Source organism: Lissotriton vulgaris, unplaced genomic scaffold, assembly GCF_964263255.1.
Source record: "Lissotriton vulgaris unplaced genomic scaffold, aLisVul1.2 SCAFFOLD_1743, whole genome shotgun sequence".
Classification (NCBI taxonomy): domain Eukaryota; kingdom Metazoa; phylum Chordata; class Amphibia; order Caudata; family Salamandridae; genus Lissotriton; species Lissotriton vulgaris.
Genome location: NW_028245918.1, coordinates 467,227 through 483,864, shown reverse-complemented (window position 1 = coordinate 483,864; position 16,638 = coordinate 467,227). Strand labels below are relative to the sequence as shown.

At 46.0% G+C, this 16,638-nt stretch overlaps 1 protein-coding gene across 3 annotated transcripts in view; it reads right to left on the bottom strand.

Annotated features, from left to right (window-relative positions):
• Nucleotides 1-966: 966 nt before the first annotated feature.
• The window catches only part of FAM221B (family with sequence similarity 221 member B), a 131,741-nt gene continuing 116,069 nt past the window's right edge, over nt 967-16,638 (bottom strand). The window contains exon 6 of one of the 3 annotated variants that reach the window (XM_086949191.1): nt 967-1,283. In XM_086949191.1, coding sequence (XP_086805317.1) covers nt 1,156-1,283 — 128 coding nt within the window. In that variant the 3' untranslated portion in view covers nt 967-1,155. The remainder of the gene's footprint in view (nt 1,284-16,638) is intronic. The other 2 variants (XM_086949193.1, XM_086949192.1) reach the window with 2 other exon arrangements.

The window sequence follows — 16,638 nt, the reverse complement described above, 5'->3', positions numbered from 1 at the left end:
CTGAGTCCCTCTTTCTGACCAGCTGATGCACAATTCATTAATGAAGATACACGTCAAGGACCTTATTCCAAATGCTTCTGGGGGTTCCCAGTGAGCTAAAGATTCCCTCATAATCAATGGAGTCAAAAGTCACCAAGCCACCCCATGTAAGTCCAGCCAGCATCACTTTGAAAGTTCCGGCATGTTTCATTGGTGGGTTGGAAGGGCACAGGGTAGAAGCAGGCTGGAACTATACATGGAAATTGTTTGTCTGGCAGTTCCCACTTTGTCATGTCAGAGAATTTGTGTGCACAGGCAGTGAGTTACAGTCAGAGATATCTGAGGAGTAAGGCTCAACACAAGGGGGGGAACAAAGAGGGCCCGATTCACAGAACTAACAAGACAAAATCCTAAACTTACTACCATTTTGGTATTCACAGAAGGCACTTACTCATTTTGGTATTCACAGAAGGCACTTACTCATTTTGGTATTCACAGAAGGCACTGACTCATTTTGGTATTCACAGAAGGCACTTACTTATCGATGAGTAAGTGCCTTCTGTGAACACCAAAATGAGTAAATGGTAGTAAGTTTAGGATTTTGTCTTAAGTTAGTTCTGTGAATCGGGCCCAAAGTGCGGAAAAACTTACTTACACCTGTGGATTTATGTTGGGCAAGAAGTGTGGTTCTGATCAGTCTCTACATATTGTTGTCATTCATTGCCTGGCCCTGGAAGGAAATTTGTCCTTGCAATCACTACGCCACACCTCTGAGCAGTGAAAGCTTTCTCCACTTTGAAGCACTCACCCATGAGCTTCTTTTGCAGTTTTCTGGTTTCTCTGGATTGCTGTTTGTTGGGGTCTGGCTTCTGGTTTGCGAGTGCCCTTTATCCGGCAAGGCGTACATCGCTTTGATTGCTTTGCGGCTTTGGAAAATAGTACTTCATTTGTTTTTTGTCATTCTTCAGAAAGACACCACCACAAGTTCACCACAAACAAGGTTTTATTTATTTGCATCTGGTCTCTGCTTACATTGGTGAGTTCTTGGCCAGAGTCTTGCTATACTACTCCTCCTACACCGTCACCTCTCCGGCTGTCGTGTATCTATGTTGTTCTCTTCCCATTGACCTAACGTGCAGATGAGTTCCAGGCACCTGAAGAAGGAAAAGGCAAAGCTCATGAGCTGGTGGACGTGGCTGCTATTTCCTCCTCCAAAGTCTTGTACCCGCTGCCGCCCACTTCGTTGCCTGACATCACGATATCTCGCAGCTCGGGGAGCTCAGCAAAGGGGAAGTAGTCTTGACCTAAAAGAAAACATCATATGTAGAAGAAAGAAGACAAAATAGTACTGTTGTCTCCTAGTGGAGAGCAATGTAGCGTGTACACCCTGAAGAGTTTTTAGCAAAATGCAAAATAATATTGATTCAAATATTTGTGTGATATTAACGTGCAGACTTACATGAATAAAGCGTGTTTAAAAAATGTGCCAAATGTAGTAACTGAATTGTGGTACTACTACTGAATTGTGGTGTGTCGCGCACTCCTATTTGTGCATAAACTAATTGATCCACTGTAACCTGTATTCAGTGGCAGAGTGTGCTGGGTAGGAATGAGGGAGCCTGCCTCAGGTTCAAACCATGCATCTATAGCAAGTGTTAAAAGGGCACTTTGCCCCATTTGGTGGATTCCATGTACAGTGTAATGTATGAAAACAGTTAAAATTGTATTGTTTATTGTTGTATATAAAGCGCAAAGTTGTTTGCACCTGAATCAGTGCACGCAGGGGCAAGTGCACTGTTTACACTTGCTATAAATGCATAAATGTAGTAACTACCCACATACACGTACTAGGCCTCAACCTCGTTTAAAGCAGCAGTGCTTAGAAAGGAGTATGATTAAAATGTGCTGCTACACCCATCACATGTTATATTTCTGACCTTTCCATGATCATGTGTTTTTAATTAAATAAATGTTTCACATAGCTCTGTGAGATACTTCTTCTGATTCAAAGAAGTTGCAATGCCTGTTCAGAATGTATTATTTAGTAAAATTATGAATAATAATCACATAGAATGCAGCGCATAAACTGAACCTGACCTCTTTCACCATGCTTGTTTTATTCCCAAAGGATGAAGATGCTTCAATGTTCACATAGGGCATTGTTAGCTAACATCTCATCCTCTTCATTATAAGATTTGAAATGTAGCCCCATTTGTGATAGTTTACAATAGTGCAGGTTCTTAGAGTGGGTAAACGCCACGCTCAATCAGCTAGATTCATCATAGTGCCGTTTTGCGAGTCCTTAATAGCGATTATTAAGGAATCGCTATTAAGGACTTGCAAAACGGGATTCATGTAGGAATCGCTAAATAAATTGCGATTCCTACACATTCCTTATTTGCGATTAGCAAATTGCTAATCGCAAATAAGGAATAACTCCCCATTCATTCCTATGGGCCAATGAATGGGGAGTTATTTCTTATTTGCGATTAGCAATTTGCTAATCGCAAATAAGGATGCAATTTCAAGGGTGCCAGGGGTGTCCAAAGGACACCCTGTAGCACCCATGAAATGTAATCTACATTGGTGTTGCGCACACACATGTCCAAAGGACATGTGTGTGTGTGTAACATGCAACTTTGAAAAATGCATTTAAATGCATTTTTCTAAATTTTCGCTATTTACCACGAGGTTTGACTTCGTGGTAAATAGCGCTCCTAAATTGCGAATTCACAATTTTAAAATGTTTCATGAATAGCATTTAAGGAATCTCTAATAGAGATTCCTTAAATGCTAATCCTCGCAAATTTGCAAATTCTTTATTAGCGATTTTTCCATTTGGGATGATGAATCCCAAATGCAAAAATTGCACTTGCAAAGGGCCAGATTCTCAGAATCTGGCCCTTTTGCGAGCGCATTTCGCTTGATGAATCTGTCTGAATGCCTTTTCCATGCCCTTTCCCGACTCTCCTGCACCCTACTACCCTCAACATGGATTGCATCTGCTTCCGCTAGTGCACATTTTCTGTTCCTTTTTAGGTCTCGGTACTATCCGGTTCGTGAGAACCGGAAGTAGAGAGATCTTATGTTTCTTAGAGGGGCTCTTGATCCCGCCTCTAATTTCGGCTCTCTCCGATTGGCTGGCTTCCTAAAAGGAGGCCAGCCATTGGAGGAGAGAGCCGTCACTCCGATTTAGCCCCGTCTTTCTCGGATTTGGGGGCGTCATTTTTGCTGTTCTTTAGACAGTGATGTCATCCGTCACTCAGAACAGCAAAACCACGCCCCAAATCCGAGAAAGACTGAAGCAGGCGGGCGCCATTTTTTTTTCTTCCTTCGACGAGCTGCAGGACTCCCTTCCTCCTCGCCTGTGCTGGCCTTGTACCCGTGTTCCCACGTTGCTCTCTCCCTCCTGGACTCCCACTTTGCGCTCTGTTTACCATAGGCTGGCTTGAGGCACGCAGACTGTTATGGTTTCGCCCGCCTTTGCTGAGTCTGGAGCAGAGCATAGACAAAAAGAAAGGACACAACGCGGAGGTAGGGTGTTCTGTAAAGAGCGAGCCCGCTACAGAGAAATTGCAGGAACGCACCAGCAGATTTAGCTTGCTCTCCGCTTGGTATTAATCTTCTCATGGATGTGCGCAGGAGGTGTAGTCCCGCTCCGCCCGCCTGCAGCTCTCAGTCCCGCTCCCCCTCCCTCCGCCCGCCCGCAGCTCTCAGTCCCGCTCCCCCTCCCTCCGCCCGCCCGCAGCTCTCAGTCTCGCTCCCTCCGCAGCTCTCAGTCCCGCTCCCCCTCCCTCCGCCCGCAGCTCTCAGTCCCGCTCCCCCTCCCGCAGCTCTCAGTCCCGCTCCCCCCTCCCTCCGCCCGCCCGCAGCTCTGTCCCGCTCCCCCCTCCCTCCGCCCGCCCGCAGCTCTCAGTCCCGCTCCCCCTCCCTCACTCCCCTCCCTCCGCAGCTCTCAGTCCCGCTCCCCCCTCCCTCCGCAGCTCTCAGTCCCGCTCCCCCCTCCCTCCCTCCGCCCGCCCGCATCTCTCAGTCCCGCTCCCCCCTCCCTCCGCCCGACCGCAGCTCTCAGTCCCGCTCCCCCCTCCCTCCCTCCGACCGACCGCAGCTCTCCGGTAGTCTGCTCTTGCTTTTTCTAGTTTGGATATGACACCCGTATCATGGTGTCAAGGATTGGGCAGGAGTTCCGCACTTGCCTCGGTACACCCTACGAGACGTTCCCCCTTGCAATCGCCTGCCCAGTTCACCTCGCACTCCAGGTCTCCAAAGTGCCTCGAGGACGCCGAGTTCGCTGGAGGCGCACTGAGAGGCTGCATCGCCTCCGTGATCCCGTGAACTCCGCATCCAGAGAGAGGAGTCCGGCCACAAGAACCACGAGGTCCCACAGCCAGTGAAGGGAGCCGCCGCAGAGGAGTCCCCGCTACAGTTTGCATTTATCCTTTGACTCCTTGGTCAGGTCAATCACTCTCATCCGCCTTTTCACTCTCCTCCACCCTGCTTTTATTAAAAAACAAAAATCCATTCTCTGTAATGTTTGTGGCCCTCTCTTCTTTCGACTTTGAGCTTCGGGCAATGAGAGGCAGCCGACGGGGGACCGGTTTCAGGTAAGTAACTTCTTATTCTTTCCGCCTCTCCCTCACCATTCCTTTTCATACTTTCTAAACACTATGTACAATTACAGTCGGACGCTGTCTGCTCCCAACCAGCGGTCTGCGTATCGGGTGCAGCAATTAACTTTTACCTCTGGGACGTTGTCTTAGAGAAATTAAACGGTGAATGTGAGATTGGCGCCTCCCATTACATTTGGGTAAACCTGATTGTTAAGAAGTATGCTACGCAAATTAGGCTTTCGAATATTATTTATTCTCAAATAAGATACAACCACCGGCTGGAGCAGGGCATAAGCAAGCAGTATGCCTGACAGGATACTGTGGGGTGGGTTTGGTTTAATGGGACATACGTTCCGAGTTTTAACAAGTACTGTGCCTCTTTAAATTACTTTACCATAGTGTGCAAAAATAAGGGCCCTAGAGCAAATTAAGAAACTGAGCCTACTAACTCCTGGAAGGGGGATAATATACAGCATTAATCAGTTCTTCCTCTGCCCTCCTCCTCCCCCCCCCCCCCCCCCCCCCCGGGAGCCCACGAGGCTGGTAGGATGCATGCTTTAACAGGCTCCTCGCGCTACCCTGTCACCCCGAGGTAGGCGCCCCTTAAAGTAATGCTAGTGTAGGACCCCATCTCACGAGGTCTAACTAAGTTTCCAGCCCTGGATGTTCTTTTTTATAAACCATCCTTTAGTGTCTGATAGCTCAGGGGGTTGTGCTCAACCAAGATCACACAATGCTGGACCCAGTGACATGGTGTAGGAATGCTTGAGGCTGGATAAGGCGCATCCCTGTGACACTGGACTTATTGTAACCCAAAAACAGCAGCAGAGCTGACAGCAGTCCCTGCACATCTCAGTATTTCACTTTCCCTCCAGTGGACCAGTGTACAAACATACACTCCTTATTTGGATTTTTTAGGAAAAATGTGATACCAATTTTTTTTACAGACTCCAGTAACTCTCTCATAGTCTGTGGTGTGAAAAAGGGGCAATTGTATTGTAACTGAAAGTCCCAATAATAACGTCAACTGCGTGCTTTGTAAGGAAAAACCTTTTCATATAAAGGACTACAGTCTACGGAAAATTATAAACTGAATGAAAAAAACAACCTTCACCCAAAATATATTAAAAATGCACAACTTTGGAAAAAAGTGCCACTATCTTCAGTTTTGGCTGATCCCACTCTGGATGTTTGGAGGAATCGGTTGTCTAATGCAGAATGTCTGCCACGAATCACTCACAAGTGAACATCTGTGTTTGTTTTTTTTTTCCAGTTAAATATTTTTCTTTAACGCGACATACTGTCTACTTTTGGGGGATAGTCAAACAACAAGAGAGAAAGGGTCAGACAGTCACTCATATACCCCTCAAGTAAACTTTTTTAAACAACAAAAGAGTGACAAACCAGGTGCAATGCAAACCAGGCAAGAACTATATGACCTTATAACCCGAGTCAGAATAGGGTGGATTGGTGAAGAAACTGTGATTCGAAAAGAACACTCATGCACCAACAAAGTTGGGGGATGAAATTGGGTGAGGGGAGAGGGTGTTGTTGGGTGCTATAATGCTTAATGTGACCGGTAAAATACCAGCAACATAGTGCCTAGTCTCAAGATATTGAGTCCTCTGCAACATACACATTTGAGGCTCAGATGTGCTGGCAGTGTCCTTCCTCCTTCTGATGTGGACAAATTAAGCATCATTGTGTTGTGCAAAAGAAACACTTGTGAACTACACCTTGCAGTGGTAAAAGCTGCATAAGCAGGTGTTGCCAAAATATAACAGTGTATGATAATGAAAAAAGGCCATATTGCTGTTGTTCTTTTGCACTTCATAACCAAAACAAATTGTTTGAAAGCTACATAAAAACGACTTTTTAAAAAATGTAATCTTCCCATTTCACATAACTCATTTATCATCTTAACAGTATTTGCACAGTAAAACCGTATAGCACCCAAAATGTTTTGAATTCTGGATTCTCAAACCACGAAGAAGCTATATTTGCCTGCCCTCAATATCTGCACACTGCACTCCAGTCTGCCCTCAATATCTGCCCCTCAATGCCGCCTGCCCTGTGCCTGGTGTGAGGCAGCTTCCTTAAGTCCCCCGCCCATTCTTCTGCTCTGTTGATGGGGCATTAATAGTTGGAATCATTGTAGTTACCAGGGACAGGCAGCAATGGCCCCAGGGCATTTATCTTTGACTGGAGTAATGTAAAATATGAGATTTCAGCCACTAAAGCAGCCTTTTCTGCCTTCGATCTTTGTAGAAACCAATTTATATTCCACAGCAGACTCGCACTTGCGTGTATCATTGATTCACTCTTTTCTGGCCTGGCCCCCAGTAGATACTGCATGCTCTGCTGAGCAACACTGCTCTACATTCAGTTTCAAAACTGCATTTTCAGTGCCACATTCTGTATTCTCTTCCAAAATGTTATGTTTCAACAAGAACCAACGCTGCAAAATCATTCCTTGAATAATTAACTTACTTTCATGGTTTGCAATAGTGACCCATTCACAAACGTGCTTGGTACAAACACACACAATATGTACCATGTGCAAGGTGTTCCTGTGACTCGTGAAACAGGTGAAATAAGCTGAAGTCTTTGATTCAAGAGCACCTTACTATTGTCACATCTGGCACTTGCTCAGGATGTTGTAGGTCGGAACATTGTCTTTGTATTTTTATGTATAACCTGTTATTTCCTTCACCTGTAAGTACTGTACATACTTAATAAAGTGGTAGACAGTTTGAGACGTGATCTGATGTATGAATCTGGTAATTGTAGTACATCACGAGGGCATGTAAGACAAAGGGCTCTATGTGAATGACTGTATGGGTGGCTCTGTGTGTGGCTCTGTGTGTGCGCGTGGCTCTGTCTGTGTGTGCGCGTGGCTCTGTGTGTGTGCGCGTGGCTCTGTGTGTGTGCGCGAGGCTCTGTCTGTGTGCGTGGCTGTGTGTGTGTGTGTGTGTGTGTGTGTGGCTCTGTCTGTGTGTGTAGCTCTGTCTGTGTGTGTGTGTAGCTGTGTGTGTGTCTGTGGGTGTGGTGCGTGTGCGGCTCTGTCTCTGTGTGCGGCTCTGTCTGTGTGTGTGTGTGTGCACAGCTCTGTGTGTGTGTGGTTCTGTGTCTGCGAATACTCTCTACTACTCTCTAATGCTCACCTATTGCCATTGTAAATGACAATACCATTTATTTATGTTTTAAAAAAAAAAAATGTCATGAGCAATGCCAATAGCTCTACCTTGGATAATGCCGAGACCATTGCATTGTAAATGCTTGTTCCTTAGTGCTTTGAGATGCTACTGAGTTTTATGAACATCTCTTTATGGAAAGTTCGGCTTTGATTGATTATTGACCTTTGGATATTTTGAGCTTTATGCTGCTTGATCTCACACGCTTTCGAATTTGAACTTTTACTGTTCCTACTGACACCTTTCATCCATTCTTAAAATAGGGATTTTCTTCCTTTACAGAACACACTTAATGCATTGTATTTGAATTGAATTAACCATTATTTTTTATCAATTCTATAAAAGATTGACTGTTTTTTAAACTAGTATGAATAAACTTATGATTCTGAATTAATATAATTTACTTAACCTTGATGAATAAAACCTTTAAAAACATTTATATAACTCTCGCTATAGTCTAAACATTAGATAGAATTTGTGAATATTATTTATGTAATTGAGGGCCAGATGTAGGATGCATTTTACGGGTCACAAATGGCCCATCGGACTTTTGGCGACCAGAAAAATGCATTTTCCTATGTACCAACCCTATTTTGCGAGCCGGCAACCTATTACCTACTCCCAAAATAGGGTTTGTGAGTCACTATTAGGAAGGGGCTTGTAAAGGGTGTCACATCCTAATAGCGAGTTGCACTGGTATGTACAAATGTTTTGCGACTGGGAATACAGTCGTAAAACATTCATAGAGTACCACCAATTTCAAATTGGTGGTCAGCTGTTCGCAAATAGGAAGGGCTCCCCAAATACCCCTTCCCCTTTCTGAATGGGGCACCAACTTTTTGTCAGGGTTGACAGTGGTCCCAGGGACCACTGCCCACTGTAAAAACATGCAAAGAAAAGGTTTCATTTTTATTTTTGAAATGCATCCCTTTTCCTTTGAGGAAAATAGGCTGCATTAAAAAAAAACAGCTTTAATTAAAATACAGTCACAGACGTGGTGGTCTGCTGACCCCAGCAGGCCACCATCCCTGAAAGTGTCGGCCATTCCCAATGGGTCGCAAATTGCAACCTGCCATATGAGTATTAAGGAGACAGGGCCCCTGCGCGCCATTTGGGAATCACAAACAGTGTCTGAGACACTGTTGTACATCAGGTTTTGCGACTCGCAAATTGCGAGTTGCTAAAAATCATAATTTGCGTGTCACAAAACCTGACAGTCGTACATGTGTTCCGATATGCTTCTGATCTTCTCAACTTCAGCGGCCAAGGTCCGTTGACCGTATGGGTGCAGCACGGTGGGGATCAGCCCTGTGTGTGATGGTAAACCAAGTTTATTTAAACTGATTCCTGCTCTAGCAACCCCAAGAGGCAGATTTATCATCAATTGATGCAGAGCAACGAAGCAAGACAACGTGCTGCTGTACGTCAAATGGAGAGGGCAGGGCTGAGCCGTATCTATCAAGGTATTGTGCATTCCTGCTCGCTCACTATGCTGGCGCACCGAGTGCAGCCTAGTGTCAACACAGACACTAAACCCAAGATAATTGTCCAATGCAAGCCCCCAATGAATATTGATAATAAACAATTCTAATCACTCAAGTCATAGAGATTATTCTCATTCCACTCTTCTTGGTCAGCTGTTAACAGGCTTAGTCAAACTGCTTTGATGAAGTGATAAGTGGTCTGTATAGAGACAGAGGTTATCTGTTTGGGGGAAATCTACAGCTGCAGAGAAAAGGATAGGAAGGAGGTTGGGTAAATCAAACCCCTCTCTAAAGAGAGCAAACAGTAAGAATGCAACCCAGGTCTACCCCCACGTCCTGTGCCCCCAGTCAGATGGAACCCCCAGCAATTGAAATTGCAAGGGGTCTGGAATGGGGAGTGTCAAGGGAAATGAGCCACACCAGTAGCCCCGTCTTAACTCCAAAGAGCAAGATTCTCCATTTTGAATTTTAGAGTGCAGTGCTTTGTGGGACAAGAATATGCCACACTTTGGAGGAGGCTATCATGCTTTTGGGGGGCAACCTGCACCCTAGTGGACGGGGACTCACCCCTACCTGTTGCCTCTGCACATTGGATAAATATATAAGAGCTGCATAGAAACTCAGATCTACTGCCTGAAACTACAACAAGGAGTGCCCTGCTGCAGCCCTGGCCTGCACCAACAGTACTGTAATTGGAAAGACAACGCCTACTGCACACTAAGGAACTACAGCCCCAAGGTTTTTGCCTTGCTTCCAAAATAAAAAGTAGTGGACTTCAGGAGGGCAACAGGTTAAAAGAGGTCAACCTGCATCATCTCCAGAAAAAGAACCCAGCTGGCTGCCTTCAGCTGGACTTGAAAGTGCATTGTGGGAACTGTAGTCCCAATTTCCAAGGAGCAACTCAGACACTCTGGAACCTTGGATATTGTTTGTGAACAAGTTGAGCCCCCATAAGGATCTTCAGGAAGCACATCCTGAAGTTTGGAGAATTTTTTAGAAAAAGCTCCATTAAGTAACAGACCCGATTTCGAGAGTCAAGCTGACCATCTCGCATTGCGACCTGGCCTGGATTTCGGGTTTGTCCCGGTGAAAGCTCCGAAGTTGAGTTTTTCCTGAAGCTGAGTTCTTCTTCCAGCAACCTCAGTTCCCTGGTCATGGAATTTCCCAACTTCGTGCCCAAGAAAGAAAAAGACTTAGCTCCCCATCTTGATCTCTTGATCCCCAGCGTCTTTATGAGGCGGTCTTGGGAGGACCTGGGGTACCTCTTTGGTACATATGGTGAAATGAGTTCCCTGAGTATGGCTGGACCCTGCCATTTATTGCTTTATGAGCCAGGAAGAGGGATTTAAATGTAATCCTGGCTTCAATGGGCAGCCAGTGAAGCTGTTTCAGGGAAGTCTTTACTGATTCCTGTCTTGTCATTTTTAAGAGTAGCCTGGCCGCCGCATTCTGCACCACCTGCAATCTGTTAATAATATATTTCCGTGAACCCAGATACTGGGAGTTGCCATAGTGAAGACATGAATCCATGAGGGCCTGGATCACCGTTCTTCGTGCCTGATCTGGGATAAGCCATATGATCTTACGGTTCATTCAGAGTATACCAAAGCAAGTTGCGGCAAGTGTTTTAGTTTGGATTTCCATGGAAAGTCTGTTATCCAGCCACATTCCCTGATTCTTTATGGATGGTTTGGCGACGGGAGGTTTTCCCCAATCTTCTGGCCCGTTAATAATAGTCCTGGGCCTGTGATTATTTCCCCGAATCACCAACTCAGTTTTGTCGGCATTTAATTTTAGGCTACAATGCAGACAGCAGCATTTATAGAACTTTCACATTCAAACAATAGCGTCATTTTTAAAAACGTTCCCTCACTTTAACATGGTACGATTCGTCCCTCGGCACAACGCTCTCCTGTTGGATTGTATTGGATTTTTATTGTGTGTTGTGTCTCGCCCATTAAATGTATGGGTGTTTTTAAATGCTTAACCCACCTCTCCCCTAGGTTAAGCCTGCCTGTTGTTGCTAGCTACCAGGGGTTGAGCAAGGGAATAATTTATTAAGACCATGTCTGGACCATATATTGCATTGGTCACCTTATTGCTAGTGTTCGATGTACACTTCTCCCTACTAATAATCCTCCTTCGAACATGGACACAGTATTTACATGCATTATTTGTGATACATATGTACTTATAAATGGTGGATAGTATTTTAATCAGTATATTATGTGACAATCTAATATTTAGGAGAAACAATAATCATAATGGGAAAGTTACCTTAATGGTGACTCTGTTACTCTTAGTTTGTTGGCATTATCAACTTTGTAGGTACCCTGGCACTGAGGGTCTGCTCTGGAAGAAGCTTCATGCACGGCATGTCTTCCCCATCCCTGTGTACACCCTCGCCAGATCCCATCCTGAAAAACAGGAGTCAATCAGTGGTCAGTGTGTGTTTCTGGCTGATGGCAGAGCGGGTGATTGAGGTGGGGGTCTGAGATAATGAGAAAAAGCCTACGGATTAAAACTAACTACAAAGGTAACTTCATCCCACTCCTATGCCCTGGCTCTTATCTACTCTCAACCTTAGAGGTGAGTTCCAGAATGCAGAGAAGGGGAAGCAGGAAGTGGGAGATGGTAGAACCAGAAGGATTAGGCCTTGACAATGAGGTTGCTCAGAATTACTGTGGCAAATGTTGCATCGCTTTGGGACGAAAGGTGGAGTCCGCAGAATGAGCATTCAGTAGCCTATGTAGGCAGAATGCCATAGAAATGGAGAAGAGAGATGAACCTTAGGGAGGAGACTGGCCTCCATCCAGAGTATAATATGAGATTAATCATATGGACTCTGAATGGGGGGCTTCCTGGTTGCCCGCACCTTCACTACCTCCAACATTTTCTTGCTGTAGGTTGTTAGAGTATCGCTTGCTGGAGGCATCAAGGGTGCAAAGCAAGATGCGCCTTATGTTAGTGTCTCAGGAGAGGTAACATCCGTATGTGAAAAGAAGGCCTAGAAGTGCAATCTCTTAACACAGAATGTTAGAAGGTGACCTCAGGGGAGGGCAGGAGGTGTACCTGACCACCCTGGGAGCCACCTCCCTAGTCACCAAGACGAGCGCTGGCGGGAGACTTCTCAGGGGGAGAGTCTCGACCCTAGGATCGTACACACTGCACAAGCACCACACGACAAGGAGACACTACACCGTAGTTTCTTAAGAACGTTTCTTTATATCAGGATTCAAGGGATCTTTATGACCGGCAACGGCAAGTGGTTACAAAATAGAGTAAGGTTCAAAGAGTCTCGGTTAGGGTAGGGGTAGCGGGACAGTCTTTCGGGATCAGTGTCAATATCGGTGCGTATCCGGCACACAGCTCTCAATCCTCGAGCCGGGGGATACGATACGATCTTTGGGGTCCAGCCAGACTAGGAGAGTCAGGGAGCCGCGAGTCACTCAGCAGGGCTCATGCAAGATGTCGGAGGTCTTACGAATTTCAGGGGAGCCGCGAGTCTCTCAGCAGGGTTCAGGAGTTCCAAAGTTGCAAGGGAGCCGCGAGTCACTCAGCAGGGCTCAAGCACGGGGTCGGAGGTCTACGATCTTCAGGGGAGCCGCGAGTCACCCCGCAGGGCTCAAGTGTTTCAAGGTTGCAAGGGAGCCGCGAGTCACTCAGCAGGGCTCAGGTGGTTCCAGCAGAAGTCCTTCTCTGCCAAGCGAGCCGCAACCACGTCAGCAGGGCTCTTGTTGTTCCAGAATCGAATCTGCCGATCGTCCCGGAGCATCCCCAGTTATAGGACTGCTCCTCTTTGATCTCCGGACTTCTGGTCTGCAGGAGTCTTAGCACCTCGGGGTCGCTTGTTGGGGTTTCCTGCCACGCGGCCCTTTGATCCATTCATGTCAGAATCGGGAGGAGACCCAGACACACAGCAGGCGTGGAGCCAGCCCTCCGGGTGGCCGGAGGGGCGATCGAAACCCACTTCTCGAGGAGAGGTCTGAGGTGTGAAAGGTACTGCTCCTCCCTCTCTCACTCAAGGGGAGCGCTCTGTCCTCCAGCCAGGGTGGCGCCTCTCGGCCTAGGCCGCGCTGGTCCTGGCGGCCATCTTAGGTGCCGGAAAGTGGGCACACAGGGCCTATGGGCCGGGAAGAAGGAGGCACGGACGGGAAAGTCCGGGGATGGTCATGGGTAACATGGAGGGAAGGGTTGGCTAGGCCGGGGGACTCAGGGGTCTGTTGTGGTGAAAAGCTCGGAAGGGTGTTGCTACGGGTCAGGGAGGACCCCGCCACGAGGCCGGGTCTAACACAGATTGAATGCCAACAGTACTTTTGAAACCAAGTTGGCCTATTGTGTTCCAATCAAATATGGTGAATGGTTTTTAGGAATAACAGGCTGGCAGCTTATGTATGGAGCTGGCTGCTAGTAATTCTTCTTTGAAAGAGTGATCTGCGACATAAAGCCAGGTTCATGCATCAGATTGGTCAGGACCATGTTTTAGACCCAAGAGACAGTGAGGAACCTAACTGGAGGGAAGAGATGCATTAGGCCTGTTACATATGGCTTGTTGGACCCAGTAGCTCTGGATATTTAACAAACAAACCTGTTCTGTAGGTTCCAATGGCTGCTGAGTAAAGCTTGCAGGAATTCCACACCCAACTGTTCCAGCCAAGTGATGAGAAAAGAACATGACATTGTCCACTGAGCCAGAGAATTGATTTGTGTTCTTAATGCAGAATAGCATCTATTAATTCTTGTAACCAGATCTGGTTGAGCATTTCCAGGTATTCTGAAGAGAGGTCTAGGTGTACAAAAGTTAGCTGCTCAGGAACTAAGCACTCAAGTTGATCGATGGTGGGAAACGTCCTCCTTCAGTGGACAGTATGTATGGTCCTTCTGTAATAGCTGTACCATTACCATGGCCAAAAAACAATTTTAGTGAGGCCGAGCAGGAGCCGTAGCATGAGGGAATATCCTGGGCTGCCCTTAATGCTCTGTAGCGCCTTTGGGAACACATGAGTTGATTCGAATGCCTGCAGAAAGCTCAGGCTCAGTCTAGCACTAGGCCACCCCGTAGGTACCCGCACGCTCTCCCAATACAGGAGGCAAACTGCTTGCATCTGGGCTTGAAGTTGGGGTCAAGGCTTCATGGAGAATTTCCTACTCAAATGGGGAAGTGAAGCCATTTGCTTAGACTCTTCCCTTTGGATTTTCTGATCTCAGTAATCTGTGAGAGAATATTAGGAGCATGCTGTGCTGTAAAATCCTATCCCACATATCTGCTATCAGCTGGCACGGCATCGGGGAGTGGGTGCCCATTGAATTTCTTGCATGGAAGAGGGATTTAGTATTGTTGTAACTCATCAGATTCATCACCACTCAAGATGCACCAGTGAAAGATAGAATGTCAACAATAGAAAGTATTGTTATAGTTCTACCATGTTTGTGTAACATGATGTGTGCCACAAAGCCCTGATGAAGAGCACTCTTCAATGATCCCCAAGACAAATGCTAATAAGTAAGCGGTCACTTTGAACTTGTGATAGTTCAGACAGAAGATGAATACAAAGCGTTGATGGATGGAATTCTTGAATTAGTCTCAGTGCTGGTAATTACTGGGGGCAGCATCCCAGTGCAACACTTCAAGCAGAAGTAGCATCTATGCATGACTGATACAGGGATAGAAGAACTGGGAAAGGTCTAGACGATTGTGCAGCAGCTGGTACCAGTGTTCAATTAAATGGGTGGCAAGGAATGCAGGTGGAGCTTGGCTTGTGATACCCCTAAGTAGAGACACATGCAGTCCCAGAGCTCATGTTTCATCAGTCTGCCATGGACTCGCACAGAAGAAGTGACCTACTATCTGCACAAGGGCCATTACCTTCTCTGGAGGGGAAAAGGGCTTTGTGGGGCTAGAGTCAAGAATTGTCTGATGAGCTGGATCCTCTTGAAGGGAACCAAGAAGGACCGGGGTAGCTTATCTTTAACACAAGTTTGTGTAGGGTTCAGAGTCAGGGCTAGGCTGGAATATGCCTCCTCCCTTGATGCTGCTTGTATAGATAGTTGTACAGGTAGGGATAGAGTGGATCTGGTGATTCCTTAGAATGGCTGTTTAAAGGGCCAAGACCTTGGTAAAGCCGTGTGCAGCAGCACTGAGACCAAAAGGCAGTGCCCCTGTCCTAGAAGTGCTAATTTAACACTAATTTCCTGTGTTTCTGCACAACAGGCACATGGAAATAGAATCATGTAGATTCACAAAGCAGAGCCACTGGTTCCTTGGACCACTGCCACCTCAATGATTTGGACGACAGGTGGCATCGCAAACACCTGCAGGGAGATGAATTGATTGAGATCGTTGAGCTCCAAAATTCACACCACCAATTTCTCTCATACTCCAAACTTGATATTGAGAGGTTAAAAGCACCAGCAGGCTGCACTGCTCTGGAAAGCAGACTCTAAGAGTGTTGCAGCCTGCAGGCATGAATGAGAACATGTCAGTGAAATAACTAGCTTGACTTTCCAGTCACACGCTATCAGAGGGCAGTACGGCTCGTTATCTCCTCAGATGGGCTAACATGTCTAAGGCAGGTTTGCTAACGCTCCCGTCTGCCAATATGGACCAGCCAAGGATGTTCATATTGCTTTGTACACTGGAGGGTGCTTTAAACTGAAAAGTCTACAAAAACGTCAAAGTCTACAACAGAGCTGGTTGTAAGTCATCTATAATGTCATGGGACGCACCACAACAAAAGTCTCTGGTCAAAGGGTCTGAAGCTCTTTCAAGACTTCTTGTCTGAAGGATTTATAATTTCCCAGGATAAAAATCTAGGCCTGGATGAATGGATGAATGGGTTTCTGATGTGATGAAGTTGAAGGCTACGTACATCAAACTACCCATATAGAAGGATTCTGAGATGACTCATTTGTAGAATGGCTTGCCTGGAAAGACTTATCAGGACTTCGAGTAAATGTCTATGTTAAAGTCCCTAACTGGAAAAATTCTTGTGGTGTGCAGATTAATGGATGTATCAGGGTACCTAGATCTCAGGCATGTAATGTTATGGGGTTAAAGGCTGCATAAATTAAAAGAAATGTTCAAGGATTCTGAAGGGCACAGGTATAAATGCTTTATAAAATATTTGATCGGAAGGATTCATCAGGTCCTGGTTTAAAGGCTGTGTGAAATAATTTGGTTAGAAAGATGTTTTCGTCATGTTGTTGTTATGGGCTAGATCTAAGTCCATTCACAGCGGATTCCTTAATGTTAGCAGGGTAAAGTATATATATATATATATAACAGGGAATTGGTTCAAGGGCTCTTTCATGCTAGATAATTACTCTGTCAAAGTACCTGTTTGTAAGATTTCTGAACCGTTAATGGCTAAA